This window comes from Pistacia vera, unplaced genomic scaffold (genome assembly GCF_008641045.1).
Source record: "Pistacia vera cultivar Batoury unplaced genomic scaffold, PisVer_v2 Contig800, whole genome shotgun sequence".
Classification (NCBI taxonomy): domain Eukaryota; kingdom Viridiplantae; phylum Streptophyta; class Magnoliopsida; order Sapindales; family Anacardiaceae; genus Pistacia; species Pistacia vera.
The window spans coordinates 617,536-639,367 of record NW_022196669.1 but is presented as its reverse complement, the minus strand read 5'-3'; the positions used below and the strand labels follow the sequence as shown (position 1 = coordinate 639,367).

At 35.7% G+C, this 21,832-nt stretch overlaps 3 protein-coding genes across 4 annotated transcripts; all 3 read left to right on the top strand.

The window, feature by feature from the left end:
* The first annotated feature begins 228 nt into the window (after nucleotides 1-228).
* Nucleotides 229-4,211, top strand: LOC116117243 (putative UPF0481 protein At3g02645). Its single transcript, XM_031403277.1, has 2 exons — nucleotides 229-1,946; nucleotides 3,590-4,211. The coding sequence occupies exons 1-2, from the start codon at nucleotides 325-327 to the stop codon at nucleotides 3,627-3,629; spliced, it is 1,662 nt and encodes a 553-aa protein (XP_031259137.1). The 5' UTR covers nucleotides 229-324; the 3' UTR covers nucleotides 3,630-4,211.
* A 2,931-nt stretch (nucleotides 4,212-7,142) lies between these two features.
* Nucleotides 7,143-11,184, top strand: LOC116117244 (probable protein phosphatase 2C 11). 2 transcript variants are annotated; one of them, XM_031403279.1, is made up of 8 exons: nucleotides 7,143-7,406; nucleotides 8,570-8,712; nucleotides 8,899-8,997; nucleotides 9,109-9,267; nucleotides 9,662-9,748; nucleotides 9,980-10,071; nucleotides 10,489-10,560; nucleotides 10,740-11,184. In XM_031403279.1, the coding sequence occupies exons 1-8, from the start codon at nucleotides 7,357-7,359 to the stop codon at nucleotides 10,866-10,868; spliced, it is 831 nt and encodes a 276-aa protein (XP_031259139.1). In that variant the 5' UTR covers nucleotides 7,143-7,356; the 3' UTR covers nucleotides 10,869-11,184. The 2 variants fall into 2 exon arrangements, with proteins under 2 accessions (XP_031259139.1, XP_031259138.1); XM_031403278.1 differs by lacking the exon at nucleotides 7,143-7,406 and adding an exon at nucleotides 7,845-8,307.
* A 3,106-nt stretch (nucleotides 11,185-14,290) lies between these two features.
* LOC116117241 (putative DEAD-box ATP-dependent RNA helicase 29) lies at nucleotides 14,291-21,324 on the top strand. Its single transcript, XM_031403275.1, has 11 exons — nucleotides 14,291-14,723; nucleotides 15,022-16,183; nucleotides 16,293-16,350; nucleotides 16,499-16,603; nucleotides 17,396-17,441; nucleotides 17,883-17,959; nucleotides 19,429-19,481; nucleotides 19,959-20,040; nucleotides 20,128-20,184; nucleotides 20,380-20,518; nucleotides 20,891-21,324. The coding sequence occupies exons 1-11, from the start codon at nucleotides 14,348-14,350 to the stop codon at nucleotides 21,109-21,111; spliced, it is 2,376 nt and encodes a 791-aa protein (XP_031259135.1). The 5' UTR covers nucleotides 14,291-14,347; the 3' UTR covers nucleotides 21,112-21,324.
* The last annotated feature ends 508 nt before the right edge of the window (nucleotides 21,325-21,832 follow it).

Here is a 21,832-nt window from a genome sequence, read left to right as displayed (position 1 = left end):
AAGAGTACTACTGTACAAGTGTGCAACTTTCGGAAATGCATTGGATGGGACAACAATTTGTACATTGGGAGAATATATTTTCTGTACTGTAATACTTACCTTGTGAGAGAGTCTTAGCATGATAGAGATATTGCAAAACAAGTTGCACGTGTAAAAATAGTGAGCCAACCTATTTTTACCACTACTCCTTCCCTTATCTCCAACAGTCCAACTCATTATAAAGGGAGCTCTTTAGTAGCACTTGGTATGCATACAAGAACTCAAAAACATTTACTTGCTACAAAATTCATCAAACACATTAGTTCCTCCTAAACTAGTTCAAAGATGGCTTCAGTGCAGAGTGTGATGGAGCCACGTAAATTCCCACAGCATCAAGATTGGGTTATACACATAATTCGAAGTCTTGAAGAAGAATTTGAAAGTAACGTTGATGAAACTAGTGTTGCTGTGAGCATCTTCAACGTGCCCAAAACCCTAATTTCCTCCAAACCGGAAGCCTACGTTCCCCACCTCGTCGCCATCGGTCCTTACCATCACGGCCGCTTAGAGCTCTTCGAGATGGAGCGTTACAAGCTCATATCCGTGAAAAGAACGCAGAAGAAGCTCCATAAGGCTCGCGCCAAGTTTCATGATTTGGTGAACCATTTCGCAGAACAAGACACCATTATCCGAGCTTGCTATCACCGGTTCTTGGATTTTGATCGTGAAACACTTTCATGGATGTTTGCCATCGATGCCGCCTTCTTGTTGGAGTATCTTCAACCTTATGCACGTAAAAAAGGAGAAGGTCCTCATTTCACTCGAGTGTCGTCTTTGATGACTCATTTGGTCGATTACACTCGAAGAAAATCTGCGCACCATGCAATACTTAGGGATGTCATCATGTTGGAGAATCAAATCCCTCTCTTTTTGATTAAAGAGGTGCATATGTTTTACAAACATGAAAGTGAGAAGGATTCTGATGAAGAGTTCGTGATGATGTTGATGGGGTTTTGCAAAGATTTATCTCCATTAAAAATCAGGGATAACAAACGTCTCAGGGAAGAATATTTGGGCAAATCTCATCTTCTGGAGCTTCTTTACTTCGCGGTTACGCCGGAAATCGTTCAAACTGGAGCCGGGATTGAAGAGGTTAGCCACCAGATTGGAAAGGGTGCAAATGATGAACTTCACAAAGAAATGACCTGCATAGTCAGATGTTTTAAATCAGTTTTTGCCTTTATATTTTTCATTTGTTCAGCCATTATTGGCTTTCTCGGACGAATTTGCAAGTCAAAAGCATTTGATGTGTTATGTTCCTTATTGAAAAAGTTATTTCATGTCAAAACCAACGCCATTGAAGAATTCATGGAATCAACACAAGATGCCACCGAAGAAGCCGAAATTGTTCCCAACGCCAAAAGCCAAACTCCATTGATCGAAGAAATCGAAATTCCAAGCGTCACAGAACTCTCCAAAATCGGGGTCAAATTCTGTCCATTAAAAGGCGGCTTAGACAGTATCAAATTCGACAAAAATCGTGGCAAATTCTATCTTCCAGTCGTGGATTTGGACGATAATTCAGACGTTGTTTTAAGGAATCTGGTGGCGTACGAGGCCTCCATGGCACCAGAAACAATGATACTTACACGTTACATTGAGCTGATGAACGGCCTGGTTGATACGGTGGAGGATGTGAAGGGTTTGAGGGAGGCGGGGATTATAGTGAATCGACTGAAGAGTGATGAACAGGTGGCGAATCTTTGGAATGGGATGACGTTGAGCGTGAAGACGACGAAGGTTCCGGTTCTTGATAAGGCGATCGAGAGTGTGAATAAATACTATTCAGGGTTGTGGAAAGTGAAGATGAAGATGACGATGAAGAAATATGTGTTTAATTCATGGCCAGCGTTTACATTCCTTGGAGCTAATCTTCTGATATTGCTGTCAGCTGTGGAGGCTTTTTGCTCTGTCTATACTTGTTCTAAATGGTTATCTCATTTATGATTTATCTTTGTAATTGCTACAATTCACATGTTGCCTTGGCTTATAAAAATACAGATGCTTATTTGTTTAATAATAGGAGAACTCAATTGACAATAGGAGACTTGCTAGTTCTCGGGGTTTACCTATGGCCATTTTTTAACCTTAACTGGATTGAACTCCTTTCTTCTTTTGCTTGGATTGCTTCTCATGTCCGGGTTTCTTCAAACTTGCATTTGCTTGGTTACCTCGGTCTCGGTTGGTGGTGTGTTGTGGAGAGTTCTCGGGTTTGACGGTGATGATGGATGGTTGGTCCATATTCTATTGGGTCTTTGGTGTGGATGTTTGGCTTCCCTCGGCTTTAGGAGAGTTTGTGGTCAAGCGTTGGGTTTGTCTTTTTGGCTTATTTTCTTTTCTTTTCTTTTCTTTTCTATACTCTATTGTAAATGCATATGCCTGTGGTTGTTTGTCTTTTGGTTTGTGCCCCTAACTCAGGGTATGTCCAGTGGTGGGATGGTTCTTTTTGGTTTTGGTTGGTCTTCTCTTGGTTCCAATCCCTTGTTGTCCAACGGATTGGAAAAAAAGCTATTGTTTACGCTTAGGTTATTCTTTTGTTCCTAACCCAGGGTAGGTTCTCTGGTTGGATGGCCGCCTTTTAAGGCTTTTGTATATTTTTGCCTTTTTTCTATTATAGTTTACTTACCAAACAATAACTATAACAATAATAATAGTAATAATCGGATTTTTTAAGAGTTTAGACGTAAAGAGAATCAATAATACTTTGGGTATTAACAGATTTTACTAACTAGTGTACTAACTTAAAGTATAATACGGATACCATACGCATAGTACGGATACTATATGTAATTTTAACAAAAGTTAGTACACTGGTTAGTAAAATCCGTTAGTACGCATAACATTACCCGAAGAGAATAACAAGTTAAATTACATATTAATAATAATAATCGGATTTTTTAAGAGTTTAGACGTAAAGAGAATAACAAGTTAAATTACATATTTAGAATAACACGATGATATTAAGAATTTAAAATAGAGTAAACAACTTTTTCCTATCCAAATAATGGTTTAATGACACTTTTCTACCCACCGATTTTTAAAATATCACATTACCTCTCAAATTTATATTTTGTTTCTGATTCCGACATTGTTGTGATCTCACACCATCACCACTCTCTTCCCAAATTATCATTCACCAAAACCTCTCAAATCCTACTCCTGCTAACTCTGCTAATCGTAAGCAATATAGCGATTAGGGTTTGCGTAGCCACCCCTCCCAAGTCAAATTTCAATCAATCCTAACCACAAAAATCCAACATTTCACCCCCCAAAAAAGTCATCGGCCTCCCCTCTTTAAAAACTCCAATAACCTGAATCGAGTTTACTTTCTGTTTACTACTGAAATATAAATTTAGGTAGTAATTAAAGTGGTATTTTAAAAGTTTGTAGGTGAAAAAATGTCGTTAAGCCACTATTTGGGTGGGAAAAAGTCGTTAACACTTTAAATAATATGAAAACAAACCAAAACGGCAAAACCAAACCAAATCATACCATAACAAAATAAATTAGCTAAATAAATTCAATATCATAAGATAATTACATGTATTANCTCTGTTTATACTTGTTCTAATTGGTTATCTCATTTATGATTTATCTTTGTAATTGCTACAATTCACATGTTGCCTTGGCTTATAAAAATACAGATGCTTATTTGTTTAATAATAGGAGAACTCAATTGACAATAGGAGACTTGCTAGTTCTCGGGGTTTACCTATGGCCATTTTTTAACCTTAACTGGATTGAACTCCTTTCTTCTTTTGCTTGGATTGCTTCTCATGTCCGGGTTTCTTCAAACTTGCATTTGCTTGGTTACCTCGGTCTCGGTTGGTGGTGTGTTGTGGAGAGTTCTCGGGTTTGACGGTGATGATGGATGGTTGGTCCATATTCTATTGGGTCTTTGGTGTGGATGTTTGGCTTCCCTCGGCTTTAGGAGAGTTTGTGGTCAAGCGTTGGGTTTGTCTTTTTGGCTTATTTTCTTTTCTTTTCTTTTCTTTTCTATACTCTATTGTAAATGCATATGCCTGTGGTTGTTTGTCTTTTGGTTTGTGCCCCTAACTCAGGGTATGTCCAGTGGTGGGATGGTTCTTTTTGGTTTTGGTTGGTCTTCTCTTGGTTCCAATCCCTTGTTGTCCAACGGATTGGAAAAAAAGCTATTGTTTACGCTTAGGTTATTCTTTTGTTCCTAACCCAGGGTAGGTTCTCTGGTTGGATGGCCGCCTTTTAAGGCTTTTGTATATTTTTGCCTTTTTTCTATTATAGTTTACTTACCAAACAATAACTATAACAATAATAATAGTAATAATCGGATTTTTTAAGAGTTTAGACGTAAAGAGAATCAATAATACTTTGGGTATTAACAGATTTTACTAACTAGTGTACTAACTTAAAGTATAATACGGATACCATACGCATAGTACGGATACTATATGTAATTTTAACAAAAGTTAGTACACTGGTTAGTAAAATCCGTTAGTACGCATAACATTACCCGAAGAGAATAACAAGTTAAATTACATATTAATAATAATAATCGGATTTTTTAAGAGTTTAGACGTAAAGAGAATAACAAGTTAAATTACATATTTAGAATAACACGATGATATTAAGAATTTAAAATAGAGTAAACAACTTTTTCCTATCCAAATAATGGTTTAATGACACTTTTCTACCCACCGATTTTTAAAATATCACATTACCTCTCAAATTTATATTTTGTTTCTGATTCCGACATTGTTGTGATCTCACACCATCACCACTCTCTTCCCAAATTATCATTCACCAAAACCTCTCAAATCCTACTCCTGCTAACTCTGCTAATCGTAAGCAATATAGCGATTAGGGTTTGCGTAGCCACCCCTCCCAAGTCAAATTTCAATCAATCCTAACCACAAAAATCCAACATTTCACCCCCCAAAAAAGTCATCGGCCTCCCCTCTTTAAAAACTCCAATAACCTGAATCGAGTTTACTTTCTGTTTACTACTTAAATATAAATTTAGGTAGTAATTAAAGTGGTATTTTAAAAGTTTGTAGGTGAAAAAATGTCGTTAAGCCACTATTTGGGTGGGAAAAAGTCGTTAACACTTTAAATAATATGAAAACAAACCAAAACGGCAAAACCAAACCAAATCATATCATAACAAAATAAATTAGCTAAATAAATTCAATATCATAAGATAATTACATGTATTAAAACATAATTAATATAATATAATTATGTTATTCTCTTTAGGTTAGACATAAACCACCACTGGGTGATCTAATAGTAAAAGAGCAAAGGAAGATCTAACATGGCCTTCCAAGTTCGAGTCTCTTTAATGGTAAAAGAATAAGAGGAGGATCAAATATAGTCTCCCAAGTTTGAGTCCCCGTGATGGTAAAAGAGCAAGATTAGAATTTAGCATGGTCCCTCAAGCTCTAGTCTCTACAACCTCTAATAGGGGTGGCCACTAAAGCTTTTATACGACTGATAGTTCCAAGGTCCCAAGGGATTAGTAGGATTTAATATAATCTCTCGAGTTCTAGTCCTCACGACTCCTAATAGGAGTGGCCACTAGAGCTTTTATCCAGTCGGTAGTTCAAAAGTCCTAAGGGATTAGTAGGAACTAATATGGTCTCCCGAGTTTTAGTCCCCATGACCCCTAATAGGGGTGGCTACTAGAGCTCTTATCCGACCGGTAGTTTCAACTTTCAAGATCCTAGGAGATTAATTGAGGTACACGTAAGTTGGCCTGGACACCCCTCCGGGGAGGAAAAAAAAAAAAAGTTAGACGTGTGTTCCTAATAAAATCATCTTACAAAATCTTGGCTTCATTTGGTTCATTATTTGATGATTTTTATAATAGTGTTTAAAAAAAAAAATTTGGGTTATCTTTACGAAAAAGGTAATTATTAATGTTTGGTGAGATGAATAAAATAGAATAGAATTTTAAGAATATTAAAACAAATGTACTTTTGAGTTTTTAGAATATAGTAGTACAATAGGATTGGGATATAATATTGAAACAAAGGGGCCCTCGGTAATCTGAAAGAATTGAATTGTATAAAGGCCAAACGACTTGCGCATACCCAAGGTTTGCCGTAACGACAAAGTGATACCTAAAAGGTTTGAAAACGACAAACAGGTACCTTCCGTTATGTGCTGTTAGTGATTTCTGTTTGTTAACAGTGAAAAGACTAAAATGCCCTTGAAAGTTTGATATTTTCTTTTTTATAAATTAAAAAATTTCTAAAAAACCCCCTAGGTTTGCCAAACACCCCTATATATAAAAAGTTTGTTAAATGATAAAAACACCCCCACCACCTACAGTGCCAAATTCTGGCCACCACCACCACTGGAATCTGGCCGGAAACGCATCGATCTGGCCTTTTTCAGCCAGATCCGTGGCTGATCTAGCTGGAAAAGGCCAGATCTGGCCGTCGACGCCGCAGATGGAGTTTTGCGGCCACGACGGCCAGATCTAGACATAAATCTAGCCTTTTCCGACAGATCTGGCTGGAAAAGGCCAGATCTAGATCGACACGTTACGACACAAATCCGAAGGGTCTGTGTCGTAACGCAATTTCTTGACCAGTTTTCGACGGTGGTGGCTGGAATCTGGCACTGCAGGTGGTCGGGGTGTTTTTTTCATTTAACAAACTTTTTATATATGGGGGTGTTTAGTAAAATTAGCAAACCTAGGGGGTTTTTTAGAAATTTAAAAAAAAAAAAACTAAAATATCAAACTTTTAAGGGCATTTTAGTCTTTTCACTATTAACAAATAGAAATCACTAATAGCACATGACAGAAGGTACCTGTTTGTCATTTCCAAACCTTTTAGGTACCAATTTATCGTTACGACAAACCTTAGGTATGCCCAAGTCGTTCGGCCTTTTATAAATAAATAACTACATATATAAGATGTTTCAAAGCCTACCCAGATAATGATAATTAAATAAAGAGACCCACCTGAGTTGCATTATTATTATTGGAAAAATGTCAAAAAGCAAAAGAATACATGGAGAATTAGAGGATGAATGGCAAGTAGTAAAGATTTAAATGAATACCATTCCTGATTGGATTCAAATTCAATTATTATTTACGTATCTCTTTAACAACCAGCACCCTCTAAACAAACTAAACAAACTTAAATCCGTACATATATACAGATATAGATATATAGATTCCGCCGCCGCCACCACCTCCTCCACCACCACCACCACCACCACCACCACCACCATTTTATCCATTCAACACCCAACCTGACGGACCCTTCCCCTTCCCCTCACCCGCCGCTGCTCCACCTCCCCGACGGGGATGCCCCATCACCAGCGGCTATGATTTCGCTTCGGGATCCAGATGCCCTATTGAGTGGTGGTGGCATGAGGTTTTTTTTTTCTTCTTTCTTTTTTCATTTTTCGTTTGTTGTGTTATATTAATTATTAAGTGGATTTGTTGATTCTAATGTCATATGTTGACTTAGATTTGTTCTGTCTTGACTTTGTGAGGTCTTTGATTGATTGATTATATGGCTGTTGAATGAATCAAATCTATGTCGAAAGAACATGTTTAATGTGAAAAATATGCAAACTTTTTTGGATGTGAGTTGCTTTTAAAAAAGTTTGCTTGTCGTGTTTTAGCTGTTAGGCAAGCAACAATTTTCTTTATTTGGTCAAAGCGCTTTATGTCTAGAGGCAGTAGTATTATTTGACTTGTGACGCTGAAGTTATGACATGTTTTACAAGCTACATTATAATATTGGGCGTTTGTTAGGAGTGTTGTCTGAGATTTTATGAATCCTGTGGAATTAGGTTAAGTAAGAGTTAAGTTTTATAAATATGCTTCTGTGATTTTAGAATTGCAAGAATTGGTTAATGGGATATTGAGTTAAGTGATTTGTTCTTGAAGAATGGATGCCCTACTGCTATAATGCACTGTTCCTTCCTCAAATTTGAAGTTGCTGCATGTGTTTTACTGTTTAAAATTACTTTGATATTCCTGTCTTGCATCATTTACAGCAACTATTTAGTTCATAAATTCTTATAGTTTTCTTTGCAAATAAATTTCTGTTGCAACCCTAATAAAATCTCAAAATTTAACCAATTTATATACATTTTGTTTAGCTTTATGCATAAATTAATAATTTTCTTTCTTAACTTATAAACAAGTCTATTTGAAGTAACAGGACTTATGACAACTATCAGGTTGGAAAAGCTCATGGGTTATATATGTTGGATTCATGTCGCCTACAGGATATCTTTAGCAGAATTTAGTGCTATTGCGTTTAGGTTGTATGGCTATGTGCTATTCTTGTTGAACCTTGAATTGAAACAAATATGCTTTATTACATAAGTGGTTTTGAGTTTGTTCTGGACTGATAAACTGGCATTCAAATGAAAATTTGAGATTATGGGACTCATCGCTTTAGATGGCCATCAAGTTTGCTGAACTCGGTTATGTGGCAATTTGTGTACATTTATTTGACCCTGCTATAGAGTAGTGATATAAGTTGCATGGATCAATAATTATCAGTTTCATTATTTTTGTCAGCTTTCTCACTGGAGGGCGATCTGCAAAGTTCAGTTATGGATATTCCAGTTTTAGAGGTAAAAGGGCTTCAATGGAGGATTTCTATGAGACAAGGATATCTGAAGTTGATGGTCAGATGGTTGCCTTTTTTGGAGTTTTCGATGGTTTGTTGTTGCTTTTTAGTATTTTTTTATATTTTATTGCAACAAACAAAAGTTGACAGTCTTTTATTCCTTTCTGCTTTACATTTTATCTTTTTTAATGAAATGATTGTAATAGTTGAAGTGGTTCTGTGTATTTCCTACCTTTCTATTTGGTGGGTTTATAAAGGATTCCTTTTTCCATTTTAGGTCACGGTGGTGCCAGAACTGCAGAGTATCTAAAAAACAACCTATTCAAGAATTTAAGTAGTCATCCAGATTTTATCAAAGACACAAAGGCAGCTATTGGTACGAAGTATTTTCGGTTTTTCTTACGTCAGCATGTGGATAACATATTTTATTTTATTTCGAATTTTTTTCTTTGTGGATAGTCAAATAGGCACAAATTTTTTATTGCAGTTGAAGTTTTCAGACAGACAGATGTGGATTACCTTAATGAAGAGAAAGGTCAGCAAAAAGATGCTGGGTCAACTGCATCAACTGCTATGCTGTTAGGGGATCGGCTGCTTGTTGCAAATGTTGGTGATTCCAGAGTGGTTGCCTCTAGAGCTGGCTCAGGTAGCTGTCTTCTCTTCTATGGATGGAACTTACTGTTTGGTTATTTGGAATTAGATCCTTTGAATTGGAATGTAGTGGACCTGTAGATATCATGCCTTAAATTTCTAAATAAAGTAATGTCCTATTTCATCCAATTCTAATATTATGGCCAAATAATGGGCTACCAAATTCAGTCTAATACTGTTGCGAAGTCAGCTTGAAAAGAAAATAAAGAAGAGGGGAAAAAAACTTCTTCTGTATATTTAATAAATGCTTTTCTCGTGTCAATAATGTTGTCTCACAAGGACATTTATGAAGCTCTGGTTTACTTGGATTTGTATTAAAATAACAATGTATAACTAACAGTTGAAATTTTCAGTTATTGATAAAGAATTTATTGTTTTTTTTTTTTTAGCACTTCCACTGTCTATTGATCATAAACCTGATAGATCTGATGAGCGGCAAAGGATTGAAGAAGCTGGAGGTTTTATTATTTGGGCAGGTAAAATGTATTTTCTTGGTCTTATATGCATGAATCTTTGTCTGTCCGTTGTATTGTATGCTGATGTATGCAGATCACATTTGGTTTAGATACACGGTGTTTGGGTTTATAGATTAACTTAAATTTAGTCTCTATAGTTTATCAAGTAATTGAAGTTTGACTAAAGCTTTGGGAACCTTTTATCTTGATGCCAGTGTTTGAAACGTAAAAAGAACTTTTATATCATTGCAGGAACATGGCGAGTTGGTGGTGTCCTTTCTGTTTCTCGTGCATTTGGAGACAAACTACTTAAGCCGTTTGTAGTTGCTGAGCCAGAAATTCAGGTAGTGCAGGGTTCTATATAACTTGACTGCCCTGTTACATTGAAAATGTGTTGTTTATATCAAAACAGTGCTATGGTCTATATAACTTGACTGCTCTTTTACATTGAACATGTGTTGTTTTATATCAAAACCATGCCAGAAGCGGATTGGAGGACATTGGAATTGTGTAACTGATGCAAAATTAATTATCAATGGAATTATAATCTAAACTTAAATTTACACACCAACATTTCCATTTGGCTTTGAATGGAAAATCTTTCTTTTCTTCTTTTCTTTTTGAAATCTTTCAGAGTACTTCATATACTAATTCATATGTTAAGATACAGTATATTGCAATTATACAGTTTGCTAAATCACATTTAACATCTTGCATGAGAACTATCCCTTGTTACTGATGTTGTACTGCACAATGCTTAGGAAGAAGAAATTGATGGTGTGGACTTTATCATCATTGGCAGCGATGGACTTTGGAATGTATTATCGAATCAGGTGAGTCTAGTAACTAGTCTTGTGTGTAACAACTTTCCTCTTGGCAAAAGATTATGTTGGATACTATAGATAGAATCGAATTTTACTGTTAACATATTGACGTTTTCTTTTATTAAACTATTTGTTCCATAGAAACCTACGTAGTTACATCTGTTTTCTATCTTGGTGATTGCATACAGGATGCTGTGGATGTAGTGCAAGAAATAACTGATGCAGAAGCTGCAGCAAGGAAGCTCATACAAGAAGCTTATGCACGTGGGAGCTCTGACAACATTACTTGTGTTGTGGTCCGGTTTGAGGTCTCATGACCAGACATATCAAGATCTCGATTTATGACCATGCCCATCATACATATAGTTGAAATACCTTCTTAATTAGTGCTCGTTTCGTTGTGGCTTTTACAAATCGATAAGAATCCAAGCATGAAAGTGGAAGAATATTCCATTGATGCATTTTTTTTGTTGCCCCATTGGGATTTGGATGCACTTCTTGATTAATATGCCAGGCTAACATCTGAATTTACAAGATGTTGGCCCCCAGTGATCTGTTAATGTATTTTTATTCTTGATATGTGACAAAATCTTTACGGAATGAATGGATTGGTCTTGCCCAAGGTTTGTTGGAGCTGTTTCTAACTGTACTGAGAAACATTTGTTTTTGCCTAAGATGAAATGTTGAACGATGGGATTTGAAGCCTTTTACTGGAAACAAAGTACTCAATCTTCAACTGTTTTTAAGAAGGTATAAATCCTAAATTATGTTGGAGAAAAAAAAAAAAAAAAAATGAATTAATTTCTTCAATAGCACTGTAATAAGATCAACGAAATTGCATCTTTTTAATCCTTGTTCATGTGATTTGGCTTTCTGATGCAGGAAAAATCAGTGTTTTAAACCCATCCTGGTTGAATCGGGACTCAAGCCTTCGCCGGGTCGGGTTACAAACTTTTCTATTCATTAAAAACCCTAAAAATTATGACATCAATCCGGTAACAATTGAAGGTTGGAATGTTATGGCTTTTGAAGAGGAATAGCCGTGTAATGGTGTCAACAACGGCAATTTTCGGTGAGTGAATCGACCAAAAATTGCAAAACAATGTCGCTGACGATTGGGGAGGTGAACGGGGGAAAGGATGAGATGATTTTTTGTTAGGAGGCCGAGGGGAGTGTTCTCGTGATGATGGGGAGTGTTGTCGTCGCCGGAAACAAGCCTTATTTGTCGACGTCGATAGTGGTGTTTGGGGTGTTTTTGCAATATTTTAAACTTATAGGGACTTGTAAATTTTTAGGGATATTTTTGTTAGATTTCAAACTTTTGGATACCGGTTTGATCAGTCAAACTGGTCAACCTAGAACTCGGCCATTTTGTCGAGTTTCAACCTAGGTTGGGTTTTAAAACTTTGGGAAAAATAAGAGAAAAAAACAACCTATAAATCAAATAAAACTCTAAAAATAATAAATAATTCTAAAACTATAACAACTTATAAATGAAATAAAACCCTAAAAATACTACTCCCAAAAAGGGATATTAATATATTATCAATAAAATATTAAAAACACAGACATAGTTTTAATTTGTTTAATTTAGGGACAAAACAAACAAAAATTTCTATTTGTTTAATTTAGGGACACTTTCTATTAATTGCAGTTACGTTTAATAGAGAACGAAGGCACATCAGAAATTGCATAAGTGATAAGAAAAATAACAGCAATATAAAGTCTACTAAAATATTTTTATCAAATAAAACATTGACACATGTCTAAAATTAAAAAATAAAATAAATATTAAAAAAAAAAAAGTTGTTGGCTTTCCTTAGGCTAACGGCACAGTCGACAAGGGTCAGCGTTGTCAGCCTGGATATGTACAAGCTCTGCCCTAGCCTGGCCTTGGACCCTTGGTGTGGCCTTGAATCTTGATCTGGCAAGGTCAGTCAGACATTGGCCAGCCACGCTAGTCCTTGCCGGTTGCGCCACTAACATAGGGAAAAGCTAAAGTCTTTTCCTTTATTTTATTTTGATTTTATGTTTTCAATTATTTTTAAATTTTAAAAATAAAAATGGTTGTTCTTTTTTGTTTTGTCATATATATATTTTTTTTTATAACCAGTTTTTGCTTTTTCTTATTTTCTTATTATTTTTAATATTTAAACCTTGAAATCAAACAAAGTTTTTAAATTTTAAACTTTTTTTAGTGTTCAAATTTTAAATTGAAAGACTATAACCAAATAAATAACTAGGGGCATCTAAGTCTTTTTGTTATTTTTATGTTAAAATTTAAATTACTCACAAGTGTCTCTAAATTGATAATTGAAATTAGTGTCTGTTTTATCTCTAAATTGAACAAGATTACTATTTTAGTGTTAGGGTGTTATCGAGCCAAGTATTGGGAAACTCGAGCTCAGCTCACTTAAACAGTTAGAGCTTGAGCTTCAAATGTTGAGCTCGAACTCAAGCTCGATAGAAATATGCGGGCTTGAGCTCAGCTTGGGTTTGACTCGATTATCTGTGCAAATCGAGCTTGAGCTCGAGTTTGAACCAATGTCAATAATCAGAAAATGTTTCTTCAACCCAAATTAATTAGTAATCACTTGAAACTCTCTTCCCAAACATATGAGATTATACAAAATATTTTAGTACACATAAACAAGAGTACAAGATTGAACATAGATAACAAAAGCTTTACTAAACCCAGAACCAATGTCAAAACAATTACAAAGACATACAAAATGAAAAAAAAAAAAATACAATCAAACACCAGGATTTGGGCAAGCGATGACCAGACCGGACTGCCAAAGTTTGGGCAGATATGGGCCGCCAAAGTTTGGCTAGATTTAGATTGTTGGAGAAGGGACGGGGCAGAGAAAGAGAAAGAGAAGGAGAAGGAAAAGAGAGCATGAGAAGAAAGAAGAAAGGTGAAGAAGAAGAAGAAAAGAGAAGGAGAAGAGAGGTGGTGAAGGAGAAAGAAAAAGAGAGGAGCAATTTGGCAAAAGAAGATAGGTAAGAAATTCGAATGTTGAAGGGAAGTAAATGTCACTTTTACATAATTTAGTAGCAAAATGGTACATATAAATACCCCCAATAGTTGGAAAACTTGTATATATACCTTGTCAAGATCTAGCAAGCTCACGAGCTGCTTGAGCCGAGTATTGAGAAGCTTGAATTCGACTCGATGCGACACTCGAATCGCTTGAGTCAAGTTCGAGATACTCGCGAGTGGCTCGGCTTGCCACGAGTAACTCGGTTCGCTTGACACCCCTAGTTTGGATTTAATGTCCCTAATTTGAACAAATTAAAACTTGTATATGTTTGGTTGTAATTCATGAAATAATTGTACCTAAATCCAAAGTATCCCCTCCCAAAAACTATCAGATTTCCCTATCAATACAAATTGCTGCCGTTTGTTCATACAGTAATATTACACATACAATACTTTCATACAACATGATGTGGAAAAAGATGATTGGGTGAAAGTTTATTTTTAATTTAAAATCAATCAATCATCTTTTACCATATCATATTGTATGAGAAATATTATATAAAAATATTGTATGTGTAGTGTTATGCTTTGTTCATAATCGTTGGGCTATTCCATTTCCCAAAAGTGTAGAGAATTACAACTATAGCCTTTTGCGCTTAAATGTAATGTTTTGATTCTAAACGGGGTAAAAATGACATTTAAAAAAAAAAAAAAAAAAACCTACAGGGTTTAAGAACCTAAAACTTCATATTTCAGCCTCTTTCTTCTGTGCCTCTGTTTGTTTTGCGAGAAAAATTTAATAGCCTCAACTCGATGTCGTCTCAGGCGCATCGTCTGGTGAGCTCTAAAGCGGAGCTAAAACGCCAAGAGAAGCTGAAGAAGAAATCAAAATCTGGAGGTTTCGAGTCATTGAATTTGAGTCCTGATGTGTTCAGAGGAGTCAAACGAAAGGGCTACAAAGTCCCCACTCCAATCCAGCGCAAGACCATGCCCTTAATTCTTGCCGGCGTTGATGTCGTAGCCATGGCTCGTACCGGTTCCGGGAAAACGGCGGCGTTTTTGGTCCCCATGCTTCAGAGGCTAAATCAGCACGTGCCTCAGGGTGGAGTCAGAGCTCTCATTTTGTCTCCCACGCGTGACTTGGCTCTCCAGACCTTGAAGTTTACTAAAGAGTTGGGAAGATATACTGGTAAACCTTCATTATATGAAATTACTCATTAAATGTCTCAATTTCCTAGCTTTTTATTCCCTTATGTTTTTATTGATTGTTATTAGAGTTAATAAGTATAACGCGTAATTAGTGTTATTACCAAGGTAACGTCAGGCTGCCCTGGACTAATAGATATTATTAAAGTAGTAAATTGATAGCTAAAAGTGGATCAGTTGTTTTAAGTTGCTTCCGATTTAGCTTTCAGTTGTAAGTTGTGAATAAAATAAGTTGATTGAGATTGTTTCTGGAAAGTATTCATCTTTTGTTTCTGCTGTAGATCTTCGTACTAGTTTATTGGTTGGTGGTGATAGCATGGAAAGTCAGTTTGAAGAATTAGCTCAGAACCCTGATGTTATTATTGCAACTCCTGGTAGGCTGATGCACCATTTGTCTGAGGTTGATGATATGTCATTGAAAACAGTGGAGTATGTTGTTTTTGATGAAGCGGATAGTCTATTTGGCATGGGTTTTGCTGAGCAGTTGCATAAGATTCTTTCCCATCTCAGTGAGAACCGTCAAACGTTGCTTTTTAGTGCTACATTACCAAGTGCCCTTGCTGAGTTTGCCAAGGCTGGTTTGCGAGATCCTCATCTTGTGCGGCTTGATGTGGACAATAAGATTAGCCCAGATCTGAAGCTTGCCTTTTTCACCCTACGGCAGGAAGAAAAACATGCAGCATTGCTGTATTTGATAAGAGAGCAAATTGGTCCTGAGCAGCAGACATTGATATTTGTTTCCACAAAACATCATGTGGAGTTCCTTAATATATTGTTCAAGGAAGAGGGTATAGAGCCATCTGTATGTTATGGTGATATGGATCAAGATGCTCGTAAGATTCATATATCTAGGTTTAGGGCAAGGAAGACTATGCTGTTAATTGTGACAGATGTTGCGGCTAGGGGTATTGATATACCCCTGCTTGATAATGTTATCAACTGGGATTTTCCCCCGAAGCCTAAGATCTTTGTCCACCGAGTAGGGCGAGCTGCTAGGGCTGGCCGGACTGGTACCGCATTTTCCTTTGTAACAACTGAGGATATGCCATACCTTCTAGACCTTCATCTGTTTCTCTCAAAACCAATTAGGGCTGCACCCACTGAGGAAGAGGTTTTACAGGATATGGATGGTGTTATGTCCAAGATTGATCAAGCAGTTGCAAATGGGGAAACTGTCTATGGGCGTTTTCCCCAGACAGTCATTGATCTTGTTTCAGATCGTGTTAGAGAAATCATTGATTCGTCTGCTGAACTGACTTCTTTGCAGAGAACTTGTTCAAATGCTTTCCGCTTGTATTCAAAGACAAAACCCTCACCAGCAAAGGAATCCATTAGAAGAGTGAAGGATTTACCCTGCGAAGGTTTGCATCCAATTTTCAAAAATGTTCTGGAAGGTGGTGAATTAATGGCACTGGCCTTTTCTGAACGCTTGAAAGCTTTTAGGTGAGTGCTAAAGCTTTTTACTCGTACAAAAACACAACGTTCTTTTTTTTGGTTGGAGAATGCAAAGTGCAGCATTGTAACTTTTAAAATGATATATGTATACTGCTAGACCTAGGAAAACCATTTTGGAAGCAGAAGGTGAAGCTTCCAGATTAAAGCATGTGCAGGTAACTTTCTTCATTTAACAATGTTCTCTTATAGACATTGACTTGAACTTAATTTTTCCAGTTGCTTTATTGGATGCCTTCAACAATTCTTAAATTTATTTTCTTGACATATTGGATGGTGCTCTTATTTCTCCTGATTATATTGCAGGGTTCAGCTAGTCAATGGGTTGATGTGATGAAGAAGAAGAGAGCTGTTCATGAGGAGATAATCAATTTGGTACATCAGCAGCGTTCTACTAAAAATGTGGAGAAGGTAAACCTTTAATATGAATCTTATAATGCAGGCTGAGTGCTGATATATGAACTTGATGCACTTCGTAGCAAAACATTTTTTTATCTAACTTCATCATGCTGTTCTCCTGTCTCCATATATCATCACTTTTACTTGCTTCCTCTGCTAAGTCATTCATAGGTGAGAAACAGCTTTCAGTGATTAGTTTGTGTCATTTCTGGTTTTCTGGGATTCCTACATCTAATATACCTAAAGTTCATGTTATATTTAGCTTATGTATGCACATTTGTGTTTATAACAGTGACTTATTGGGATTTTTCCAATGTATTATTGTTGATCATGAGGTAGAGAAACATTACTGAAATGTTGTGCGATTTTTGGTGCTATGATATATGGGAATATATATTTATAAGCTCTGAAATGTTTGAATGGAACTTTAATATGAGACAAAACATGGCATGAATGCCTTCAGGGGTTAGAAAACGTGACAAGTTTATTTTGTTTCTTATCCAAAAATAATGATAATGACTGCCTTTGACTCATGCATATAGAAGTTTTTTCCACTTACCCTGTGGTGCTTTTTGTCTTTTTCATATTTCAACAGATCAGTTTATCAATCAAAAGAATGTTTTATCTTTCCCTCTCTGGGTACCACTGGTTTTTAACCTCCACTAACCTTGCAGGGCCTGAAAGCTTGGCAGGATTATATATATAGTAAATCTGGAATTCTAATTTCAAGATTTGCACTCAATGAGTTTTGGCGGTTTTCTGTGTTTTTTGTATTTAGCTAATGAATCCTTTGGCACTTTGCAGGAAGTTCAATCTGAAATGAACTCTTTGAAGGATTTGGAGAAAAAAGGTGTCTATCCTTGTCTAGTATTGAATCGTTCACATTATTATTCTTATTTGAAAAGTATTACTTCTTCATATTTTAGTCAGTGAAGAAAGTTTTTGAGGCAAACTAACTCTATATGAGAAACTTTCAATTGTGAAGCTTTGTTTGAATAATAAGCATTGTCACTCCTTTATGAGAATTAAGATATGAAATTATTTACTTAATGAAGGGATGATTACATATAGAGAGGTATGATTGGACATCCATCTCAAATAGAGGCAGAAGTAAATAGAAAGAAAACCGTTGCAACAAATAAAAGATTGTACTGAATGTTTTTTTTTTTTTTTTTTTTTTTTAAAAAAAAAAAACTAGGTATCACAATTTAATGGTACTTCTAGCCACATAAGCATTGCGTTCTGTTTGATATTGATATCTTGATTTATTTATTTATTTTTTGGATGTCAGAAACTTCTGGATATAAAAGAAAGGCAAAGTGCTTCAAGGATGAAGAATTCTTTATAAGTTCAGTGCCAACAAATCACGTAGGTTTCTATCAATCCTTTGAGGTTATATTTATTATTCAAAAATACTTTGTACAATATTACTAATTGGTTACAGTTTTCCAGTTATAGCAGGGATCAAAAGTATTTTATCCTTATGGTTTTGTCCACTTACGGTCAGTGACACATTTATTTTTCACTAACAAAATTGTCCTTCAACTTGACAGACGTCAGTTTTAGACTAACGACCAAGGATACATTTGACTTTGTCATCAGTGTTTAAAACTTCCCTATTTTAAAATATGAAAGCGGGTGATTACTTGAGGATGGGTTTTTTTATTTCTGTTTTACCAATAAAAGTAAATAAACTTCATCAATTATTATATATAATTTTTTTATAATTAAAATAAATTGTTCTAAATCTCTTTTTCTAAACCTTCTTTGCCAAATCTCCTCCTGTAAAACCATCCACCGGGTTCACATAATATCACTACCTCTTCACAGCCAAAGCCTCATCGCCCATTGCCATTGCAAACCACACAAAACCACCACTGAAATTATACTCAGAATAATAATAATAATAATAATAATAATAATAATAATTATTATTATTATTATTATTATTTTTTTTTTTTTTTTTGGGAACCAAAAATCACCAGCCAACAGTTCCCCTCCTTCACACCCAGCAACCCCATCCACCTTTCCTCATATGGCCAGCAAACTCACTCACCCTTCATGCGCAGCCATCCTACCACCCTCTGTTTTGCCCAACAACCCCAAAAGGTTATCATATGCAAAAAGAAGCACCACCCACTCCAACACGCAAAACTACCCAACAATATTGCAATCAACAATAAAAAAAGAGCCACAATCAATTCATTTGGGTTTTTTTCCCTGAAAAGAACAAAAGAAAAGAAGAAAGAATGGGTGGGGGGATGTTTGGGCATAGGGATTCATGGACTTTTATAGATAAACGTCACCTTTCTACTGATACTGGAGGAGGAATCCGTGATGGTGGATTTCCAAGCTTTCTCAGTAGTGGAGAGAGGAGGGAGGAGAGAATGAAGAATATGTGAGGGGGCAGCTTGAAGAGGGGAGGAACTAGTGGAGATAATGCTGGAATGGGGGGCAGTGAGGAAAGTTACAAAAAGGGCTTTGTTTGGGCTGTTGGGATTTTTTTTATTTAATTTACTTTTAAATTGAATAAAAGAAATAAAATTCTTTAAAAAAAAAACTATTATTTTATTTCTGTATTTTTTATTTCATAGCTTTCCAATTTAGGGGTAATTTAGACTTTACTGAAAAAATATTCTGTTTAGAAACAAAAGTCAGTAATGTCTGTTTAATTCGAGGACGATTTTGCTAATAAAATATTAAGGTGTCCTGAACTGTGAGTGAAGCTATATCCCAGGGACTATGAAGTTTTTTTCTTGTTATAGCAGTGTGTTTGAATGCATGCTTCGAATTTTTCATTTACTGGCCAACTAATTTGCATATTTTATTGTTTTCAGCATGTGGAAGCAGGACTCTCGGTTAGAGGGGACCAAGGCTTTGGATCAAATAGGTATATATTGATGTGTAGTATTGTATTATTCTCTTTTGCATACTGGTTTTGATCTGTCCTGGTGATGAATATGCATTATACAAACTATATTAGCTTGGACCTGGTCCACTTCTGTGATTCCAGAAGTAGCCCCTAGGTTAGAACTCAGTGAACATGTGGAGAATGTCTTAAGAACTTTTTGGGTATAAAAAATTATATATATTTAAGCAAGAATTTGAAAATCATAATTTCACATCGAAAGTTCACCACATTCATGTGTATGTGTATATATACACGAATGTGGTGAACTTTTAATGTGAAAATATGATTTTCAAATTCGTGCTTTATCTTTTGGAGAATTTAAATTTCGTTTCTCACCCAGAATTGAGGACCTCAAATTTTCTACTGCAGTTCTGATCTTAATGCATGTAATCTGATGAACATCTAGCTCTTGTTCTAACCTTTGGGGCATTCATGGATGCTAATCAATGGTTGTAGGTTGGAAGCTGCTGTTCTAGATCTCGTTGCAGATGATAGTGAAGGCTTGCAGAAACAGAAGTCAGTATATCATTGGGATAAGGTACTTCAAATTGTTGATTGTTTACTTTCTATTTATTATCTTTGTCATATTTTTCATTGTTTTTGCCTAATGACTGTGGGGTTGCAGAGGGGTAAAAAGTACATCAAGTTGAACAATGGTGAACGAGTTACAGCCAGTGGAAAGGTTCTCTCTCTCTCTCTCATTAAAACTCTTTTCCTGTTTTGATTTCTCTAACTGATGACTTAGTATCATCAACCATTTTTTTGGGGTACAATTTATGGAGTTTATTGGTGTATGTAATGATTCTATATCCACAATAAGTAATAGAAAAATTCTGGGGTTTTCATTTTTATTTAATTTTTATTTCTTGGTACACAGGTAAAGACAGAGAGTGGTGCTAAAGTAAAAGCTACAAAAACTGGGATATACAAGAAGTGGAAAGAAAGGTCTCACAAGAAAGTATCTATTCAAGGAACAAGTAATGAAGGAAATTCTGAGGAATCCACAAGCTTCTCAGGTAATGCTCCGAAAATGGAAGTTCCTCTAGTAAATATTTAAAGTTCTTCTGAATTTTGAATATCCTCGTATTTTTACCATCTGCTCAAATGTTTAAAATATTTAACTAAATACATAAACATTAGCTACTGAACTTGAATATCCCATCTTGGCATAGAGCTAGCTGTTAATGAGGCTAGGCCTCAAGTGGGTTGGAAAATAGCACGGACGACCTACTTGATTGTTTTTGTGAGTGCAGCAGAAAAAGTTGAGATTTTGTGTTATGATCCTCTATCTAGTTTGACTATTGCCCGTGATGGATTTTAACTGCCTGCTTTCTAACCCCCAAAACTAGTTACAGGACAGAACCTTATGTAAAAATGCTTCTGTGCAGGAGATCGTCGCCTGCGAGGGGATAATAGAAATTTCAGAGGAGGCAAGAAGCAGCAGCGTTCGGTACCTAATGCTCATGTACGTTCAGAGATTAAAGATCTTGAACAGGTTAGGAAGGAGAGGCAGCAGAAGGCAAACAGAATATCTCATATGAAGAACAAAGGTCAAAAGAAGGGTAAAAAATTTGGTAAAAATGGAAAACGAGGAAAGCCCAGGAAGTAAAACGTCGCCGTATTTGTTTGTTTAGTGACTTGACCGTGGAGTGTTTACAGAAAAATGAGTGGGAGGAATCATTAGAAAAGGACTCCCTGAAATTTTGATCTCACCTGAGCATGCATCTTTACATCTTCTGCCGAAAGCCATACATGCAATTAAAAGCTTTTCGTTTTGTAATTTCGAGGATGCCAATCTTTTGTTATCGGCTCAAGGCAGATTTAAGTGTAAAAAATTTTGTCACTAATATTTTATACCATGCTTTATGTACCATGTAATTGCTAATGGATTATAATGTTAAATGATCTTTTATTTATTGATTTTTAATTTGTTGTGCAAGTTATTGTCGTTTCATAGTAGGGGGCATTAATTATATGATTATATTTCACTATCTCAAAATTGAAAACAATGACGTATTTACTACTGAAGTTTAGTAGGTATTTGAACAGTGAGCAGGGCTGAATTCAGCTTATTACAAAATAATAATAATAAAAAAATAAAAAAAAAGGGTTACGAACTGACATCGATCCAAGTTCCACCTCCATTCTTCAATACGAACGGTGAACATTCATGATTTTGTTAAAGGTAAATGATAATCTAGAGGCATATAATACTTGAAAAAAAATCGTGGATATGTTTATACTTGCAGTCTCTAATCGAAGGGTCGAGTAAAAGGGGAGAGTTTAAATATTATTGATGAGTCTTATTGATAACATTTGAATATCATTAC